The following is a 19,473-nucleotide window of genomic DNA, read 5'->3' as shown; positions in this document are numbered from 1 at the left end:
AGCTGCTTTCATCACTGGGCTTTCTCTTAACATGCAAGCAGCCCTCCTGGTGGCCCTTCCTGGGTTCAGAACACCAGAGCAACAGATGTGGCGGAAAAGGGAGCATTTTGTGTGCGCAAGGTCCCCCCCCCCCGAGGTTTTCTTTCTCCAAACCTCTCCTGGAGGCTCTCTTGCAGCAAGTGTTGTTAGCCAAAGGGCATCTGTGCCCAAACGGCAGTCTGTCACACCCTGAGGTCTCCCTTCTTGCCTTCTCTGCAGCTGATACACCAAAATCGGCAGGCTATCCTGAACCAGTTTGCGGTGAACTCTGCAGGCGGCATCGGCATGAGGACAGGAATGCAGCAGCAGATGGCGCCACAGGTAAGCGATGCCTTTGTGGTCACTGGGGCCAGCACAGCTGAGGCCCTGTATTTGTAGAGCTTGGCACCAACCAGTGGCAGGGTTGGAACTACACACACACACACACACACACACACACACACACACACTGTTTAATCTGGAAAAGGGTGGGCTTTTCTTTCTGCCTTATTTGTTTGTTCTAGTAATTTATTTCATAAAAATTAAAACATTTGAAAAGTTAAAATAAGATTAAAAGCAGATTACAACTCACATCGTCCTTCTAGACATCTGGGTAAGCTTGCCTGAACAGAAATGTTTTTATCCGGCACCAAAAGTGGAGGCAACTGACTGATATCAAGAGGCAGGGAGTTCCAAAGTGTAGGTTCTGCCACTCTCGAAGATTGAGTTCCTAGAAATGGAGGACGGGTGTTATGTGGCACTTGCAACAGGACCAGTTCGACTGTTCAAAGCGATCAAGTGGGCACAATTAGGGTAAGTGGGTAAGTTTCGCACAATGCGAATCTGAGAGTTGTGAGGATGTTCCACAGATGCCTGACAGGAACGCCAGGAGAGGGCGCAAGGCATTGGGGAAGGGATTGATCTCACAGAGGTTTGTAAAGGTACATCCACAGGTCTCGTCAGAATGCAAGGCAAGAGGGGGTGTTGGGATTCAGAACTTACAGGGTTAAGATGTTCTGAGTGATGCCTCACATTCTGACGTCAGGTTTGGAAGGTGGGAGGAGATTTTCTCACTGTTCTGTGTGTCTTCGAGAGAGACAGCAGCCATTAGCCATGTGTGCTAGAAGCCCGGGAGAGTCTATCTGAGAAATGCTGAGTTGTAAATATTCTGCTGCAATAAAGGACTGATAAACACACAAACGTTTCGTGTGTTTGCATGGATCTGAAGCAACGGTTTTTCTCCGCTGTGTTTACTCTGCAAGGCGTGACGGAGCGAAGCATCGGCGCAGGGGAAACGTGCCGGACCCGAGGATCGGCTATAAACTGCACCTAATTGGGATCGTAAACCAATTAGGCACGTCACGCTTAATTATTCTAATAAGGTGGTCTCATAGGTAAACTGGCCCCAAGTTGTTAATATACTGATAGTAGCACCTGGAACTTTGGCCCAGTAATCAAATCAGCAACCAGGTTTCTCTAAAGTTTTGTGACTTCTGCACAAGAAAGATCACCAATGGCTTATGCTCAGTGATCCACGTCTTCACCCAGCGACCACCCCTCTTGAATCAGTACGCTTGATGGAGGGATACTCCAATAGATAATTTTAAAAAAGCTTGGCTTCCAGTTGGTTCAGAGTGGTCAACTCTGGATACATCGACCAAGTGTAGCACCAGCGGTGGAAACAGCACATGTGTTGCCAGGAACTCTTAGGAAAGGAATTGGACATCAGACAGGAAGCATCAGTGAATTCCGTAAATACCTGCTCCCATGATTGGGGTTCTGGTTGCTCCCAAGAGAGGAATATTCTGCGGGTGCTAGGAGAGGTGATAAGAAGATAGGAACAGCCTGCTGGATCAGGCCAAAGGAAACAAGGGAGCAGAACAAGGACATTTCCCCTGCCTTCGGTTTCCAGCAACCAGCGTTCAGAAGCACTTCTGCCCCCCCCCATGAATTTCTCCAGTCCTCTTTTAAACCACCCCAAGGGCTCTTGCGACGTTCTTAGGCAGTTCTTGCTTGCAAAATGTAGAGAGTCTCATTGAGCTGGGCAAGAGGAAACGGAAAGGAGTTGGGTTGAGTTTCCAAGCGGCCTGGTAGGGGGAGGGATAAGCTTGTGGGCTATAAGGCATAGGGTTGTAAAGGAACGCGTATACATAGTCATAGAGACAAGCAGCAGCTGTTCTTCGAGGCGAGCAAGCCGCTGGTAGGAGCAGGAGAGGCAGCTGGTGTATCTCCACACTTTTTCCCCCAAGCTAGCAGCTGCACCAAGCACAACAACAGAGAGCAGGAATATTTGCTCACGGCTGCTCCACACCACAGCTGAACAAGGAAGAGATCTTAAGGTTGCAGCGGTGTTGCTCCAAACTGACTTCTGCATCTCTTAAGAACTTCTGGGGCTGCCTGCTGTGTCTCTACCCTGGCAGATCCTGTTGTGTGATGGGCAAGCGGCAGGAAGGGAGGGTGTCCTTGTGCTCAGGCCCCCCTTGTGGGTTTTTCCCATCATGGGCCTATGTGAGAACAGGGTGCTGCTATGGGTGGGCCAGTAGCCTGGCCCAGCAGGCTCTTCTTAAGTCCTTACTGAGCTTGGGAAGGTTTGTGGAGGACACTTTCTCAAGTCACAGGGCAGAACTTTGTGATCTTTCCACTCTTTGGTTTCTCCCCCCCCCCCCCCAAGTGTCTGCACTTCCAGGCTCTTGGGCTATTTGCGCTATATCTATCTATATCTATCTATCTATCTATCTATCTATCTATCTATCTATCTATCTATCACACACAGAGACACACACACACACAAACACAGAGAGTAGGAAGATGGAACAGATGTGGAGGCCACAATTTGTAGGAAAAGTACATCCGTAAGGTAGAAGGGATGCGGGTGGTGCTGTGGGTTAAACCACAGAGCCTAGGGCTCGTCAATCAAAAGGTCGGCGGTTTGAATTCCCACAATGGGGTGAGCTCCCGTTGCTCGGTCCCTGCTCCTGCCAACCTAGGAGTTCGAAAGCACGTCAAAGTGCAAGTAGATAAATAGGTACCACTCCGGTGGGAAGGTAAACGGCATTTCCATGCGCTGCTCTGGTTCGCCAGAAGCGGCTTAGTCATGCTGGCCACATGACCCGGAAGCTGTACGCCGGCTCCCTCGGCCACTAAAGCGAGATGAGCGCCACAACCCCAGAGCCGTCCGCGACTGGACCTAATAATCAGGGGTCCCTTTACCTTATCCAAAATACAACATAAAGACAAGAGTCCAAAGAATCTCCTGGACTTCCCTCCTGCCCTTTGTGGGTCCTACTGGTAGTCATTTCCTCCTGCATCTTTTATAATAATCCAAATATTTTATATCTCTATTATGTCCAAAATTCACCATTAAACTACAAGTGTTATTCCAGTCCTGCTAATAGTTTTAACTGTTTACAGGGTTTTTAAGATAAATTATAAAATTTCCCCCATTCCTTATTAAAGTTTTGGTCTTCCTGATTTCTCTGGTCATTTTTGCCATTTCAACATACCGTATTTTTCGCCCCATAGGACGCACTTTTTCCCCTCCAAAAATGAAGGGGAAATCTGGGTGCGTCCTATGGGGCGAATGCAGGCTTTCGCTGAAGCTTGGAGAGCGAGAGGGGTCGGTGCGCACCGACCCCTCTCGCTCTCCAGGCTTCAGGAAGACATCCGCAGCCTAGGCAGCCCTGCAGGAGGTCCAGCAGGGCTGTCTAGGCTGCGGATAGCAGCCTGCTTCCCGGAGCATTGGGTGCCCTGAAAGCAGAGCGCCCGGCGCTTCGGGAACACATCCACAGCCTAGGCAGCCCTGCGGGAGTTCTCTGCAGGGCTCCCCACGCTGCGGATAGCAGCCTGCCGCCCGGCAGGCGGGACACCCTGAAGCAGAGCGCCCCGTGCACCGGGTAGACATCCGCAGCGTGGGGAGCCCTGCAAGAGTGGGGAGGGACAGCAGGGAGGCGCAGCGCCGTTCCTCGACCTGATTCGGTTTCCCTGACCTGCTTTTGGGGGGAAATAAAGGGGAAAAAATTCCTTTATTTCCCCCCCAAAAAACTAGGTGCGTCCTATGGGACGGAGCGTCCTATGGGACGAAAAATACGGCAGTCCATCAACTTGATCTGCCATTCTTCTCTGGTAGGGACTTTATAATCTTTCAATCTCTGGGCTAGTAGCATCCACGTGGCCGTGGCTGTGTACATGAATAGTCTTTTCTTCTCTCTTGAGATTTCAGCACCTAAAATTCCTAAGGCTTCAGGTTTTTTAAGAAATGTTACTTTAAACATTTTTTTCCAGTTCATTATATCATCTCCCATAATTCTTTTCCTGCCTTACATGAACACCACATACGATAAAAGGTTCCTTCTTTTTCCTTACATTTCCAACATATATTTGACCCAGTTTTATACATTTGTGTTAATTTACTGGGAGTTAAATATCAACGGTACATCATTTTCATATGTAACATGCTGCGAATTTTAAATCCCAATTCCGTAACTTCTCCCATGCTGTAAATTGCATGTTATACCCGAAATCTCTTGCCCCAGTGTATTATTACTGATTTAACCTGTTCATCTTCTGCATACCATTCTAGGATTAGTTTGTACAGTGGTACCTCTGGATGCGAACGGGATCCGTTCCGGAGCCCTGTTCGCATCCAGAAGCTAATGCAACCTGCGTCTGCACGTGTGCAGGTTGTGATTCGGTGCTTCTGCGCATGCGCGTGGCATCATTTTGAGCGCATGCGCGAGTGGCGAAACCCGGAATTAATGCGCTCTGTTACTTCCGGGTGCCACGGAGCACAACCCACAAATATTCATCCCGAAGCTACTTCAACCCGAGGTATGACTGTACATTGGAGGGGGGTAATTTTGTTTTGTTCTCTAACAGCTCTTTTTTCAAATCTGGAGGTTTCATAGAATCATAGAATCATAGAGTTGGAAGAGACCACAAGGGCCATCGAGTCCAACCCCCTGCCAAGCAGGAAACACCATCAGAGCACTCCTGACATATGGTTGTCAAGCCTCTGCTTAAAGACCTCCAAAGAAGGAGACTCCACCACACTCCTTGGCAGCAAATTCCACTGTCGAACAGCTCTTACTGTCAGGAAGTTCTTCCTAATGTCGTTTTGAAGTGTGATCCTGTCCTCTGGGGTGTTAGCCACCCCTCCCAGTTTGGTGTCATCTGCAAATTTGATCAGGATGCCCTTGAGTCCATCATCCAAGTCGTTGATAAAGATGTTGAATAAGACCGGGCCCAAGACAGAACCCTGTGGCACCACACTAGTCACTCTTCATTTCATTTTTAAAAAACCCCTTCGTTTCATTTGGAAAAAACCCCTCTGTTTGCTCGTCTCTCTCCGTGCCACCTTCCTCGTCCCCTAATCTCTTTGTCTCTTCCTCCTTGTCCTCCTCAGCCGCCCTTGAACGCTCAGATGCTGGCCCAGCGCCAGAGGGAACTGTACAGCCAGCAGCACCGCCAGAGGCAGCTGATGCAGCAACGAGCCATGCTGATGAGGCAGCAGCAGAGCTTCGCGGGCAGCCTCCCCCCCTCGGCCGGGGTCCCCGTGCCGCTGGGGGCCGGGCGCCTCCCCCAGGCTCCCCCGCAGCAGTTCCCCTTCCCCCCCAACTACGGTACGAGCCCAGGAAACCCCCCGACCTCCACCAGCCCTTTCTCGCAGCTGGCGTCCAACCCCGAGGCGGCGCTGGCCGGTCGCAACAGCATGGTGAACCGGGGGATGATGGCAGGAGTCGGAGGAGGGCAGTTCGGCCCTGGCATGAACCCTCAGATGCAGCAGAACATCTTCCAGTATTCAGGATCAGGTGCGTCCCGGGCTGGGCCTGCTAAAGGGGGGTGGGATTCTGCTCCATTGTGTCTTACTCAGAGAGAGAGAGAGGTGAGGCAAGGGCTTTGCCAAAGCTAATGGTAGTCTGGCTACTTAACACTTTTTCCTCTCCTGGGCAGAAAATGAGGGTTTGCATCTTGCCTTATGGACTGTTCCGCCTCCGGCTGGAAGCAGACAATTCAGAAGCCTGGAAAGGTTTAAGAGGGCCTTGTGTGCTCCTCCCTGCTTTGTCTAGTCAGATACGATATGGTATGATAATCTTTATTGTCATTGTCCCATACAGAACAACAAAATTGAAAAATCTACATAAGACATCCAAAACCCAACAAGCCTGCTATCCCAGCCTGGTTAGCCCCCTAAAAACTTTGATACCCCATTTTTAAATACAATATACTCCCGTAGAGACTCTTTACACTGCGTTTAAAACCAAAATCGCATTTGGATAGAAACTGTTTCTCAGGCGGCTAGTCCTAGTCTTTATAACCCTGTACCTTCTTCCACACTTTTGCAAGGTTTTCTGTGCTTCAAAAATCCCACAACACCTGTTTGGTGTGAGATGAGAGTAAGCCAAAAGGAATGGGCCAGCAGCCCTTTATTTCTTTTCAGTCTTTGTAGCACACTCTTCGTGGAGTGTCTTCAATCCCAGAGCAGAAAACGAAGTAATAAAAAGAAACAGAGGGAAGACAATGCAGAAATATTACAAAAATTGCATGAACGGGGCCGATAAACAACCAAGCAATTCTAACATAAGGTGAACAAGCAGAATCACAACAACTTAAATTTGTATTTCCAGTTTAATGAAATATGAGCCACAAGGTCCCTAGGGCTGCTAGGTAGTGTGTGAAAATGGATTTGCCTTTCAACTGGTCACATCTATCCCAGACATTTGAAGTATGTTCATTCCCCAAAGAATTGTGGGAAGTGTAGTTTCTTGAGGGAGCTAGGAATGGTAGCTCTGTGAGGTGTAAACTACGATTCCCATGATTCTTTGGGGGAAGTCATGTGATTCTAAGGCGTGGTGTGGATGTGGCAGAAACAAGCATTCTCTTCAGTTGCTTCTAAGCAGTTAGCCTTTTACTTCCCGCTTTCTAGGCTCCCCTGCCTTCAAGATAAGCCCTGACACAAACTCATCCATGACATCTACTGATGGCCAAGGCCTGTCAGGCCACCTGCCAAGTACAGGTGAAACTCAAAAAATTAGAATATTGTGGAAAAGTTCATTTATTTCAGTAATTCTATTTGCAGTCCTTGTTTTGCTGATTTCATTTAATATTCTAATTTTCTGAGATTGTTAATTTGGGGTTTTCATCAGCTGTACGCCATGATCATCACAATTATAACAAATAAAGTCTTGACATATCTCGCTTTGCATGTCATGAGTCTATCTCATATATTAGTTTCACCTTTTAAGTTGAATTACTGAAATAAATGAAATTTTCCACGATATTCTAATTGGGGGTCGCTGGAACTACCCTGTGTCTGAATCCCAACTCAGATTTTGCAGGATTCCCAGTCTTTCTCCCTGGAGATAAAGTCTTGCAACTGCCCGGCGGCTTAGACGGCATCATATTTGCTTACTTATAGTCTTCATAGCTTGCTTTTCATTCAGTGTTTTCAATCCAAGAGCAGGGAACAAAGTACTGTATTTTTTGCTCTATAAGACGCACCAGACCATAAGTTTTTAGTTTTTAGAGGAGGAAAACAAGAAAAAAAATATTCTGAATCCCAGAAGCAGCAATCCCTCTTGCTGTTCTGGCTTCTGGGATAGCTGCGCAGCCTGCATTCGCTCCGTAAGATGCACACACATTTCCCCTTACTTTTTAGGAGGGGGAAAGTGTGACTTATAGAGCGAAAAATATGGTAGTAAAAATAAACAGGGGGTGGGGTGCAGAAATAGTATACAAAAATTACCAAGAGTCATATAAACAGGACCCATAAGCAACCCAGCAATTCTGTCATAAGGTAAATGAGCAAAATGGCAACCACATAAAATAATATTTCCAGCTGAACAAAATGCAGGCCTCGAGGTCAGCAGGCGCCAGGTAGGAACGTGGAGGTGGATTTCCCGGCCTCTCACATCTCTCCCTTCCGTAACAGCTGGCACAGACAGCAGGGTATTGGGAGGAAGGTCTGCGGCACCAGGCCTTAAGTAGGGATCTCTAAACAGATGGTGTTCTGGGTCCTTCGGGGTTCATGTAGGTTCATGCCGAGGATTGTCGTTCTCTTCTTTCCCCAGGAATGAACCAGCAAGGGGAGGCGGCATTTGCCCCGTCGCTCAGCCCCAGCAGCCCCTTGATGTCTCCGCAGATCCCTCCTTCTCAGAGCCCCATGCTCCAGTCGGCTCCGCCAACGCCTGGGTACCAGTCGCCCGATATGAAGACCTGGCAGCAAGGACCCATGGGGAGTAACAAGTAAGCCAGGCCCGAAGGTGCAGAGCCTACGCCTCCATAGCCTTAACTCCCACGCTTTAAATGTTCCAGGACCCAGGAAAGATTGGGGTGGGGGCAAGGGGCACACAGAAAATTGGCACCCCTGAAAATCTGACAAGTTGCTCTGTGCATAACAACCTCTTTCTCTGTCTCCTTCTTCGGTCTGCAGTGTCTTTGGCCAAGCTGGGCAGACCCAGCCTCCGCCAGCCCAGCAGGGAATGTACAACAACATGAGCATCACTGTCTCCATGGCCGGCGGGAACGCCAACGTCCAGAATATGAACCCAATGGCTGGCCAGATGCCCATGAGCCAGCTGCAGGTGCAAGGCATGAACCAGCTGTGCTCCGAGCAGGTCAGTGGAAGCAGCTGACTCTTCATACGCAGAGAGAGAGGGAGGGAGGGCAGGCCAAGGCCAAGGCCCAGGCCCATGTGGGGGCGGTTTATTGGGTTGTTTTGATTCTGTATTTTGCGGTTTTATACTTTGATTTTATTCTGTGAACCACCCTGAGACCTCTGGGTATAAGGTGGTATACAGTGGTACCTTGGGTTACAGACGCTTCAGGTTACAGACTCCGCTAACCCAGAAATAGTACCTCAGGTTAAGAACTTTGCTTCAGGATGAGAACAGAAATCGTGCTCTGGCAGCACGGCAGCAGCAGGAGGCCCCGTTAGCTAAAGTGGTGCTTCAGGTTAAGAATAGTTTCAGGTTAAGAACGGACCTCCGGAACGAATTAAGTACTTAACCCGAGGTACCACTGTATAGAGTAGAGGATCCCTGACAGTTAAGTCCATTCGTGAACGACTCTGGGGTTGCGGCCCTCATCTTGCTTTACTGGCTGAGGGAGCCAGCGTTTGTCCGCAGGCAGTTTTTCCGGGTCACATGGCCAGCATGACTAAGCCGCTTCTGGTGAACCAGAGCAGCGCACGGAAATGCCATTTACCTTCCCGCCAGAGTGGTACCTAGTTATCTACTTGCACTTTGATGTGCTTTTGAACTGCTAAGTTGGCAGGGACCAAGCAATGGGAGCTCACCCTGTTGCGGGGATTCGAACCGCCGACCTTCCGATTGGCAAGCCCTAGGCTCAGTGGTTTAGACCACAGCGCCACCCGCTGTCCCTTAGGGCGGTATATACATTCAGTTAAATAATAATAATTCATAATGGTGGTGGCAAGATCAGCGAGACAAAAAGCCACTGAAAACAGCAACCGTAAGCAGACAGTGGCTTGGTGGTAGAACCTGGATCCCTGTCAGTGGGGTGGAGGGCAAGAAAACAACTGGCAAGGAAGGGGTGCTAAGCACTTCTGCCATTGGCCACTTCTCCTTCCCACCAGCAGAGGGCAGCAGCAGCCGGAGGAAGTGCTGGACAGTCCTCTCTGCCCAATTGCTTCCCGTCTCCAAATACGATAGCCTGGTGAAATGAGAGCCTTGAGGGGCTGTCACACAGAAGATGGAGCAAGCTTGTTCTCTGCTGCTGCTGCAGAAGGGAGGACCCAGCCTCTCCTTCCTTGGAGGTTTCTAAACAGGCTGGAATGCCATCTGCCAGGGATTCTTTAGCTGTGATTCCTGCACGCAGAGGGTTGGACTAGATGATCGTTGGGGGATCCCTTCCAACTTTACAATTCTGCAATCCTATTATTTAATATTATTATTAAATAATAATATTGCTAATTCAGTTTAGCAGTCGCTTGCTACGTAAAGAGTCTCTAAGCAGCTTTTAAGAGCATAAAACGGGGCACTGAGTCGGTTTTAAAAGTCTGCTCTTTCCTGCCCACTCTGCTGTTTTTAAGTGTCCCACCGGCCCCAGGACTCCTGCCCAGGTATTCCATTGAGCTCCAAGGCATGTTGAAATTCACTGGAAAGTTAAAAGACACTTTTGTCTTCTAACTTAAGCTACTTTGATACGCAGCTGGTAGAGGGAAAACCACATTTTACGCCATGGGAATCACCCATGAAGTTTCAAAGTAGATGTTATTTTTATCAAGCTTGAAGTGTGACTCTCCATTGGCCAAGATGCTCACGCACGTGGCGAGGGTCTCTCTTCCCCATTCAGCGCATGAACAGAGATTAGCAGTAACATGACTAGCAAGAGGGTGCTTGAAAGGCCTCTCTGAAAAACACTATAGAAATTGACATCTCTGAGCGATACTACACTTTCTGCGGGAACCAAGAGCCTGAAAACTCTTGGTTAGTACAAAGAACAGCACCTCTCAGCAGTGACAGCTTCTGAGACCCTAGAAGCTGATTGCCGCTGGCTTACTCTGCTAAAGCAGGCAGAGAAGAAAGATTGAGTGGGTGCCCCCCCCCTCAAGTTCTTTCCCTTTTCCCTGCCCTGGAAGAAATTCTCCCCCTCCTCCTCCTCCTTATTTTCTCTGTTTGCAGCTACAGTCCCCATCTCCTCACCCTGTGTGGAATTAACAGCATATGCACATATGCAAGAACTTGATGTCACTTAAATAAATGAGCTGGTTTTAAAGTAGACAGAAAGAAAGAACAGAAAAATGAAAGGAAGGAGACAGGAAGAGAGGAAGGAAGGAAGATCTGACTCTCTTTTGGGTAGAACACACAGAAATAAAATTAACATCCACACCTATGGAAAGTCCATTGCAATTCTGCTTGTAACTTACAGCGGAAGAGCAGTAGCTGTGTAGCACAGGGAGCCCTCTGTCCATCGGTCCGGAAGCCCCCAAAGATGGTTTTTAAAGGGGATTAGACAAATCCGTCTGTGTTCAGGGGCAATCAGGAAGGGAGTGCTGTTGCTTCACGGCTTTCTGGAGGCCTCTGGCTGGACCCCAAGGAAAAGGGGACCCTGGACTGGATGGACCTGGGCCAACAGTGTGGTGACTTGTGCTTCTCCCCATTCAGTTGAGGTTGGAGTGACTAACAGCCACTTCAAGTCTGGTCCTAGGTATGCCCGATGGATTCTCATTTTGTATGCGTGTGAAGATCAGTGGCTAGCTGCAGAGTTAGTGAGTTTGGGCTGCATCAACCATTTCCATTGTGCTTGGTTGTTCGTTGGTCTCCCTTTTCCGGTGATGAGAGACCAGATTTGCCGGAGAGACACTGGGATGAAACGCTGCTTCCAAACCATTTCTGAATTCCTGGTTTATTTTTATTCCCCCCCCCTCCCTCCTCTCCCAGGTAAACGACCAGGCTCTCAGACCCGCAGGTCTCTACTGCAACCAGCTCTCTTCTGACCTTTTGAAAACAGAAGCAGATGGAGCACAGGTCAGTAAAACTCTCCTAAGCCCAAAACTGCCTCGGGGAAGTCTGCAACGGCAGCCTTGGTTGCCTTGGACTTCCTCTGAAAACATGGAGAGCAGTCCAGAACAACAGCAGGGCTTTGGCTTACAAGCAAATTGGGTCCTTGGGGTCAGAAACACACACTTACTCTGGAGACGACTGCCCTGCCTGAAATTTGACCAAAGGCAGCCACCTTTCTTTCGCTTTGGCAGGTCTGCATGAGGGTTTTTTGCCAGTGAATCTTGCACATTCAGGCCCACACAGATCCTCGTAGCAACAGAGATGGCACATGAAAACCCACATGGCAGGGCCCCAGCAGTGTGTATAGAACTCATGATGGCAGAGCATGAGACTCTTAACCTCAGGGTTGGGGGTTTGAGTCCTGTGCTGGGCAAAAGATTCCTGAATTTCAGGATTATGGACTTAGATGGCCCTCGCAGTCCTTTCCGATTCTATGATTCCTTCAGCACTTGCCCCAGGAGAACAGAAATTCTTTCTTGAGTTCGTAGGTTCAGGATCAAGCTGCCCAGTGATGGTTAAGTAGGAGAGGGAAAGCCATATTTAACATGGAGGCGGGGGCAGGCTGGTGGGTGTTTGGGGGGGCGGTAAGCACTTTTGTGTCCAGTAAATTTTGCACCCTGGCCAGCAGTTCCATGTAGATGTTAAAGCAGTATGGAGGACAAAATAGAGCCTTGGGGAAACTCTGTACAGTGGTGCCCCGCAAGACGAACGCCTCACAAGATGGAAAACCCGCTGGACAAAAGGGTTTTCCGTTTTGGAGGCGCTTCGCAAAACGAATTTCCCTATGGGCTTGCTTCGCAAGACGAAAATGTCTTGCGAGTTCCTGCGGGGTTTTTCCCCCTTTTCCCCCCTTTTCCTAAACCCTAAGCCGCTTATCAGCTGATCCGCTGATAAGCCGCTTAACAGCTGATCGCTAAAAGCCGCTAAACCGCTAATAGCGCTAATCCGCTAAGCCGTCAATGGGCTTGCTTCGCAAGACGAAAAAACCGCTATACGAAGAGCCTCACGGAACGGATTAATTTTGTCTTGCGAGGCACCACTTTAGTGTCACCGCCAGCTCTCAGGTCGGAACAGAACCAGTTAAGGGCAGTGGCCCCAGCTCCTCACCTCAGAGAACTGGTTCAGAAGGGTGGTTTTAAAAGCTGCTGAGAAAAGTTACACAGACCCTTCTTCTCCTTCTAAGGTAGATCATCCATGAGAGCAATCAGGGTGATTTCAGCCCCCAATCCAAGCCAGAAACCAGATTGAATTGGATCTAGGAAATCTAGGTGGGCTGCTTCTCACATGCGGGGCTGAAAGTTGCATACGAAATTAAGATGCAATTAATCAGCTGGGTCTCCTCCTCTTGGTGCGTTAAATGGTACGGCCTCTTTGAAAGTGGCCCTGCTGGGGCTGATGGGAGTTTGAATCTAATAACATACAGAGGGACGCAAGTTCTCCATCCCCGCCCCACCCCACCCCCCACCCCCGCTTTGGGCAAGCTGACACTCTCAATACTAAAAATGTTTTCCTTCGTTTATTTGCTTCGCCCAATTGACATTTCTCAGGAGTGCTTTTTTCACATTGAAGAGGCTTTTCAGAGTTCTACTGTGGCTTAAAAACCATACAAATGAATGGTAAAGCTATCAGGTAAGAGCTTCGCCATCCTGCTAGCTTCAAACAAGGGTTTACTGAGCTTGCTTACCCACTGGAAACGGTGGTTAGTCAGTCTGTCTCCTAGGAGCCAGTTTGGATCCCATTTCGGGGTTCTGCAGTCACAGGGCGATAGCTTCTCCAATTCAGCCAACATGAAATAGCAATGGATCTGACTTCCTTGGAGATTCACCCAAGTGCCCTCTGTTTCCTGCAGCCCACAGTCAGACTTGCAATCAGTTCAGAAACACGGAGGGCATTGACTGGAATTTTAAGGGCAGCAATGGCTCTCGATCACGGGTGGCTAACCTTTGGGAGGGGAAAAGGCTGAATTTGACTCGTGGTCAGCCCTTAAGAGAGGCACACATCAAAACGGCCAGTGGGTGTGGACAAAATATAAAAGTGAATATAGTCAAAAAGACACATTTTGAAGTCTGGGGCATCAGAAAAACTTTTTGGCACCATAGCACGGAACCTTCAGGACTGGTCAGTAAAAAATAACCCTTTTTGCATGGGCGTAGCCAGGATTTTTGTTAGGGGGGCAGGTTTTTGTTAGGGGAGCAGAACCTCAGATTTGTATTGGTTTAGGGGGGCAGCTACGCCCATGCCCTTTTGTTAAAAGTTGACACATTTGTGGATTGGGGGCTACTTTTGGCATCACAGTATCTCAATGAGGAACCTATGGGAACGGTCAGTTACTATTTTAAAACCATTTTAAAATTATTTTATTTAAAAATGAGGGCCTTGAGAGGTTTCAAAACCTCTTTGCAGGAGAGCCATATGAGCAGTAAAAAAAATGTATCAAATTGGGGGGGGGGGTGATGTTGGTGAGGCACAATAAACTCTTGCTTAGCCCCCCTTCCAATGCTCTTCTCAGCGGTTCTCAACCTGTGGTTCCCCAGATGTTGTTGGACTACAACTCCCATCATCCATGAGCTCTGGCCTCGCTAGCTAGGGGTGATGGGAGTTGTAGTTCAACAACATCTGGGGACCCACAGGTTGAGAAAGGCTGCTCTAGATCAAGGAGGAATTCACGGTTACAGAAACGACTCCCTTGGCCCACAAAACTGCTCTATATCCCGTAAATTGAGGGACGTGTAGCATTTCGAGTCTGTTCTTTACCCTGCTCCATACGCTCTTCTCTCAAGTTTATTTTTACCCAGAGATTTGGCACTCCAGAGCCAGATGAAAACACACACTTTGACTTTGAACCGAACTCCCGACTGTGGCTTTTCACCTTTTCTTGCAGCAAGAGCAGTTTTTTCGCCCACTGGGGCCCTCAAACAAGGAACGTGTTGACTCGGGAGCAGAGGGGCGACTTAAATAGAACGGGGCAATATTTCTGTGTGTCTGGAGGCAGTTTTGTGTCCCTAGGCATTTGTGGGAGGGGGAATGGAAGGTGATAGATGGGGCACAGGAATGAAGATCTGGCGTGGGGTGGGGGCCTCGGAGTGGACACTGACCAGAGGGACAGATGAAACGTGGGCATCGGGGATAGACTGTTTTGAGGCACCTGTCCACATACTACGTCATTCTGGGACAACGTGGATTGCCCTGTTATGAGAGACGCTTTCAGCATGTGGGTTATCTGATTCTGTAGACGTTACTGCCTGCAGATGCTGGGAAAAGCCAAGGCGGCAGGAGAGGAAAATTCAAAGGGCAAAGGGGCGTTGGGGGAAATATTCTGAGACTTGGTGTTCAGCCCCTCTTGCTTCCAGGTGCCATTCGTGACAGAGACCTGCCTTCTGCCCCGGAGCCACGGGAGAGAACCGTCAACTTCAAGGAAAGGCTCGCAGTGGGAGGTGGTGCCCCATTATTCTTGACCGTTGGGAGAGAGTTTGCGAAAAGGGGTCTGGATCAAAACGTAAAGCCAGTCTTCTCCCCAAGCTGGTGCCCTCCAGATCCGCTTTGGGCTACAACTCCTTTGATTGTGCCCAATAGGGCTGATTATTATTTATTAAACTTCGATCTCAGGGCAGTTCACAACATTAGAATCGCAATACAGAAAACGCAGAATGCATACATACAAAAATACATGGATGATGGGAGATGCAGCCCAAAGCATCTGGGTGGGGACAGCCAGTTGGGAAAGGCAGAGAAAATTGACCTCCTGGGCTGCCCAGGGCCTGGTGGTTTGGATTCCTTCCTGTTGCAGCCCTGCTCAGCCAGTTTGGAAACTCAGGGTTGCCCCGGCTTAACCTTTGACGCGAGAACTTCTTCTGAGCTCCGATCCAAATGAGTGCAGCGGTTTTCTTTTTGTAGGGCAAGAAGACAGAAGAGTTCTTCTTCTCTGTGGTGACTACAGGCTAGAGGAATTCTCTCTAGTGAGTTTCCACTTCACCGTAGTACCTGCCTCCGTCCACCGGGAAGCTCTCCCCCCTCTCACCTCCCCGACGGCGCCTCATGGCTAATGGCCCCCCTCTCTTTCTCTCTCTCGACAGGTGCAGCAGGTGCAGGTGTTTGCTGATGTGCAGTGTACGGTCAACTTGGTGGGTGGAGACCCCTACCTGAACCAGCCGGGTCCTGTGGGGGCCCAGAAAGCCTCTGCCGGCCCCCAGACCCCCCAAGCCCAGCAGAAAAGCCTCCTGCAGCAGCTACTGACTGAATAACCTGCTTTTCAAAGGAATGTGAAATTTAAATAATAAGACATAGAGATATATATATAAATATAAATATATATATATTATATTTTTCTGAGATTTTTGATATCTCAAAAACTTGCAGCCATTCTCGTAGTGTTTGGAGCAAAAAAAAAAGTTCCCCCTCCCCTTTCTTTCTTTCTTTTTTTTAAAAAAAGGTAATGATGGATGTCGCAAAGTGACAAAACAGTTGAGCCAAAATGACAGATGATCCTTATTTTTGTAATCAGTTGCTGGCTTCTTCTTATCCCTGATGGAGGTTACTTGGTTTTAAGGGGTGGGGGGGGAGCGTGTTATGAGAGCGAGGGGGGGTGTCTTGCTGGGGGGGGGAGGAAGGGGAGTCGAGTTCTCAGTTTCAGCTGGATCTGTCACTGATTTGCGTCTTCAGCGAAGCAGGAATTGGGTGAATAATCGCACTCGTCTCGTCTCTGGGATGTTTTTAGCTGTTCTTAAAAAACGCACACGCCCTTGACTGACCGCCTCCCCCTCCCCTCCCAACCTGTTTGTGCAATCAGCTTTTTCTAGCAATCGTGAGTTTGTCGGTTTTAAAGAAATAATCATGATGATGATGATAGAGTATTTTGACCCATTTTTTTCCATGTTTTATGCTGGTATATAGACGGCCTCCTTAGCGAAAAAAAGGCCTCTGTGTATATGAAAAAAGGGGAGGGGAGCTCGTACAAAAAGCTAATATAATAATTTTTGAAAAGACAGACACACAAGTACAGTTTGGGGAATAATTGCAATATTTTTTAGGGGTCGGGAGGGCTGGGGAGCAGTGGCTCGGGGAGCAAAACGCCGAGGGTCGACGCTGTGCCATCGTTCCTTTCATTTCGACAGGGTTTGTGATGCGGTAACCTTTTGGAGATGAAATGGAAGGGGTTCACAGCAGGAGCCTGCAGCAAAGTTGCGTCCTTGGGCTACTATTGTAGATAAAATTCTTATTAAAAATTAAGCAGTCCTCTCTCTCTCTCTCTGCTTTGATTGTGTTTAACAGCCAAGGTAGCTTAAAACTATTTAAAATAATATTGATTATGATGATTATAATAATAAAAAAGGCAATTCTCTGTGGAACGGGAGACAAGCTTGTTCTTTGCCCCCTCTGAGGCCTTTTCAGTGTAAATAGCTCAAACCTCTTGTATAAATTGGTTTCCTTCTCTTTTTAGTTTTGGGGTGGGGTGGGGTTGCTCTTAAATAGCATTGCTTTTGGACGGGGGGGGGGAGTTATTTCTTTCCTCTTTCTCTTTCTGAAATTTTGTTGATGTGTGAAAACAAAACTGTGTAGCTTTTTGTTAATTGAATTTGCAAGAGTTTAAAAAAACAAAGAGACAAAGTCAGTGGCTTATGTTGCATTATTGCGTAAAAAGGACAAGGTGGGGGGGAGCTCTGTGTGCGTATGCGATTTTTTTGTGGGCTGTGGGGAAGTGGCTTCATGGGGAGAAGGGCTAGGAAGGAAAGGGAGCCCATGCATGGTAGTCTTTTAAACATTTTTATTCAGATTTTTCAGATAAACAAAAAGCACGTAGTAGCAAACAAGACGCATTTAACAAAGCCTGACTACAAACTTAGTTCCAGTCCTGCTTGCAGATGCACAGAAAGAAAAACCCAAATAGCAACAGCAATTATGGAAGGCCAAGAAAGATAATATCTAGAATTCAAGCTATAGGACACACAAAAAGGTATACCAGTCCATAATGGATGATGGAGATCTGGAGGAAGGACTGCTACCTGCGATTGCAAAACAAATGGAAACCAAATAACTGACGGCAAGGCTTTTGATTTAACCCCTCAGTTGTTTGTTAACACTTTAGGACGCTTTCTGTGACTGCCAGCCGCCATATGTGGTTCCACCATCACCACCAATCCCAGCTTAGTTTATAGATCCTTATAGAACACATTTTGAGCGGTTTCTGGAAAGAGCGATAGCAGCGCTAGACCTGGGGGTGGAGGAAAAAATTGTTGCATAGCAGTCCTCTTGACCATGCTACAGTTATTAAAGTGTACCCTTCAGGGCACCTCTGAGCCTACCCTCAGGTGCCGAGATCTGCTATACAGAGCAACACTCCTTCCTTGCTCTTTCACACATGTACTGGAGTTTTTATGAAGCCGGGGCAAGGCCATGATTCAGCACCAGGCCTCAGAGCCCTACAACATGCTCCCTCCTGTTGCAGTCAGGGACCTGGGAAGGTTTAATCCTTCCTTGCTTTGCCATTCACACAACATGGCTCAATCCTGCAAAAAACCTCACAAGCACCGGCATGAAGCACTCGGAAGAGAACTGAAAACCCACCATGTTGCTGAATGTAACGTCCAATTTATTACTTACGTTATTACAGTGGTGCCCCGCAAGACGAATGCCTCGCTAAACGAAAAACCCGCAAGACGAAAGGGTTTTCCGATTTTTTAGCGGCTTCGCAAGACGAATTTCCCTATGGGCTTGCTTCGCAAGACGAAAGCCCATAGGGAAATCTCCGGGACAGCGGGGAACCCTCCTCCCACCGCAAGCCCCGGGAACAGAGGAGAAGCCGCGCGCCTTCCCCTCTGTTCCCGGACCTGTCCTGAAGGCTTGCGGTGTGAATCGCTGCAAGCCTTCAGGACAGGTCCGGGAAGAGAGGGGAAGGCGCGCAGCTTCTCCTCTCTTCCCGGGGCTTGCGGTGGGAGGAGGGTTTTTCCTCCCCACCGCCAACATTCAGAAGGCTGTTCTGAAGCCTGGCGGTGGGGAGAAAAGTCCTCCCCCCCCCCACCAGCCTTCAGAAGAGGTCCGGGGACAGTCTGGTCTGAAGGCGGTCTCCCTAGGAACGCATTAATTGATTTTCAATGCATTCCTATGGGAAACCGTGCTTCGCAAGACAAAAAACTCGCAAGACGAAAAAACTTGCGGAACGAATTAATTTCGTCTTGCGAGGCACCACTGTACCTGGCTCTGTAATAGATTCTAGGGAGCAGCTTGGTCCAAGTAGCTGCTCAGTTTCAAAGCATGGCAGCTCCTATCCCCCAGACCACAACAAGGAATGTGTGGGGCTTCAGCACTCGTCCGGCACATCAGGAACCCCCACCTTCCCCAGAAATAAAAGGGGAGCGGAAACAAACTATTCCAGCTGCCACAGCTCTGGTGCCTTTTCAAGGCTATAAACACACTTAAGTAGTTAAACTTAAGAATCCCAAATAACAAATCTAGGTATTGCATGGCCAGGAATTTCCACAGCCAGACTGAAGCAGGTGGTTAATTATATGCCCAAGACACTTCAGAAATATGCAGCCACAGTGACTGAGTGCTGCATTTTGAGGACAATGGGTTCTTGCACACAGTTGTGGAACACGGAGCACAGCCTTGAAGGCCTGCTGTGAAGAAACAGTGTTATTCACTTGCTCTGTCTTGAAATACTTCCACGACCCTCCTGATTTTGGACTCCAATGTTGGAGGCATTATGCCCCCGATTACCAGCTACTGGGACTCAGGTGGGCAGTATGCTGTTGCGCCCATGTCCAGTTTGCAGACTTCACACAAGTTAGCTAGTACTGTGGTCAATGGGTGTTACAATCCAAAAGAGTCGGGAGAGAAGCAAGTTGGCAAAGGCTTCTTTTAACCAGTTTGCAATCCCTAAGAATACTGCTAAGTTTACTTGGCACCTTTGGTGAGTGATTCTGTCAGAAACTTTTTA

General features: G+C 48.5%; 1 protein-coding gene and 2 long non-coding RNA genes across 8 annotated transcripts in view; 2 read left to right on the top strand and 1 right to left on the bottom strand.

Moving 5' to 3' along the window:
• The window catches only part of NCOA1 (nuclear receptor coactivator 1), a 304,047-nt gene extending 286,896 nt beyond the window's left edge, over positions 1 to 17,151 (top strand). For 3 of the 6 annotated variants that reach the window (XM_081854455.1, XM_081854456.1, XM_081854457.1), the window contains 6 exons: positions 259 to 360; positions 5,420 to 5,825; positions 8,085 to 8,259; positions 8,447 to 8,630; positions 11,418 to 11,504; positions 15,614 to 17,151. In XM_081854455.1, the coding sequence (XP_081710581.1) occupies positions 259 to 360; positions 5,420 to 5,825; positions 8,085 to 8,259; positions 8,447 to 8,630; positions 11,418 to 11,504; positions 15,614 to 15,781 (1,122 nt within the window). In that variant the 3' untranslated portion in view covers positions 15,782 to 17,151. Of the gene's footprint in view, positions 1 to 258; positions 361 to 5,419; positions 5,826 to 8,084; positions 8,260 to 8,446; positions 8,631 to 11,417; positions 11,505 to 13,087; positions 13,170 to 15,434; positions 15,497 to 15,613 lie in introns of all 6 variants that reach the window. The other 3 variants (XR_014154526.1, XM_081854459.1, XM_081854458.1) reach the window with 3 other exon arrangements.
• Positions 1 to 19,473, top strand: part of LOC309338155 — a 309,599-nt gene that overhangs the window by 206,798 nt on the left and 83,328 nt on the right. The gene's annotated exons all lie outside the window — the stretch shown is intronic.
• Positions 11,399 to 13,081, bottom strand: LOC309338096. The gene is made up of 2 exons (XR_014154699.1): positions 12,581 to 13,081; positions 11,399 to 12,222 (listed from the first exon to the last, which is right to left on the bottom strand). It is a non-coding gene; the product is annotated as an uncharacterized lncRNA (long non-coding RNA).

The sequence above is a fragment of the Podarcis erhardii genome (genome assembly GCF_964252035.2).
Source record: "Podarcis erhardii genome assembly, chromosome: 3".
NCBI lineage: Eukaryota > Metazoa > Chordata > Lepidosauria > Squamata > Lacertidae > Podarcis > Podarcis erhardii.
The sequence above is the reverse complement of the archived record's forward strand: the minus strand, read 5'-3'. Positions and strand labels throughout refer to the sequence as shown.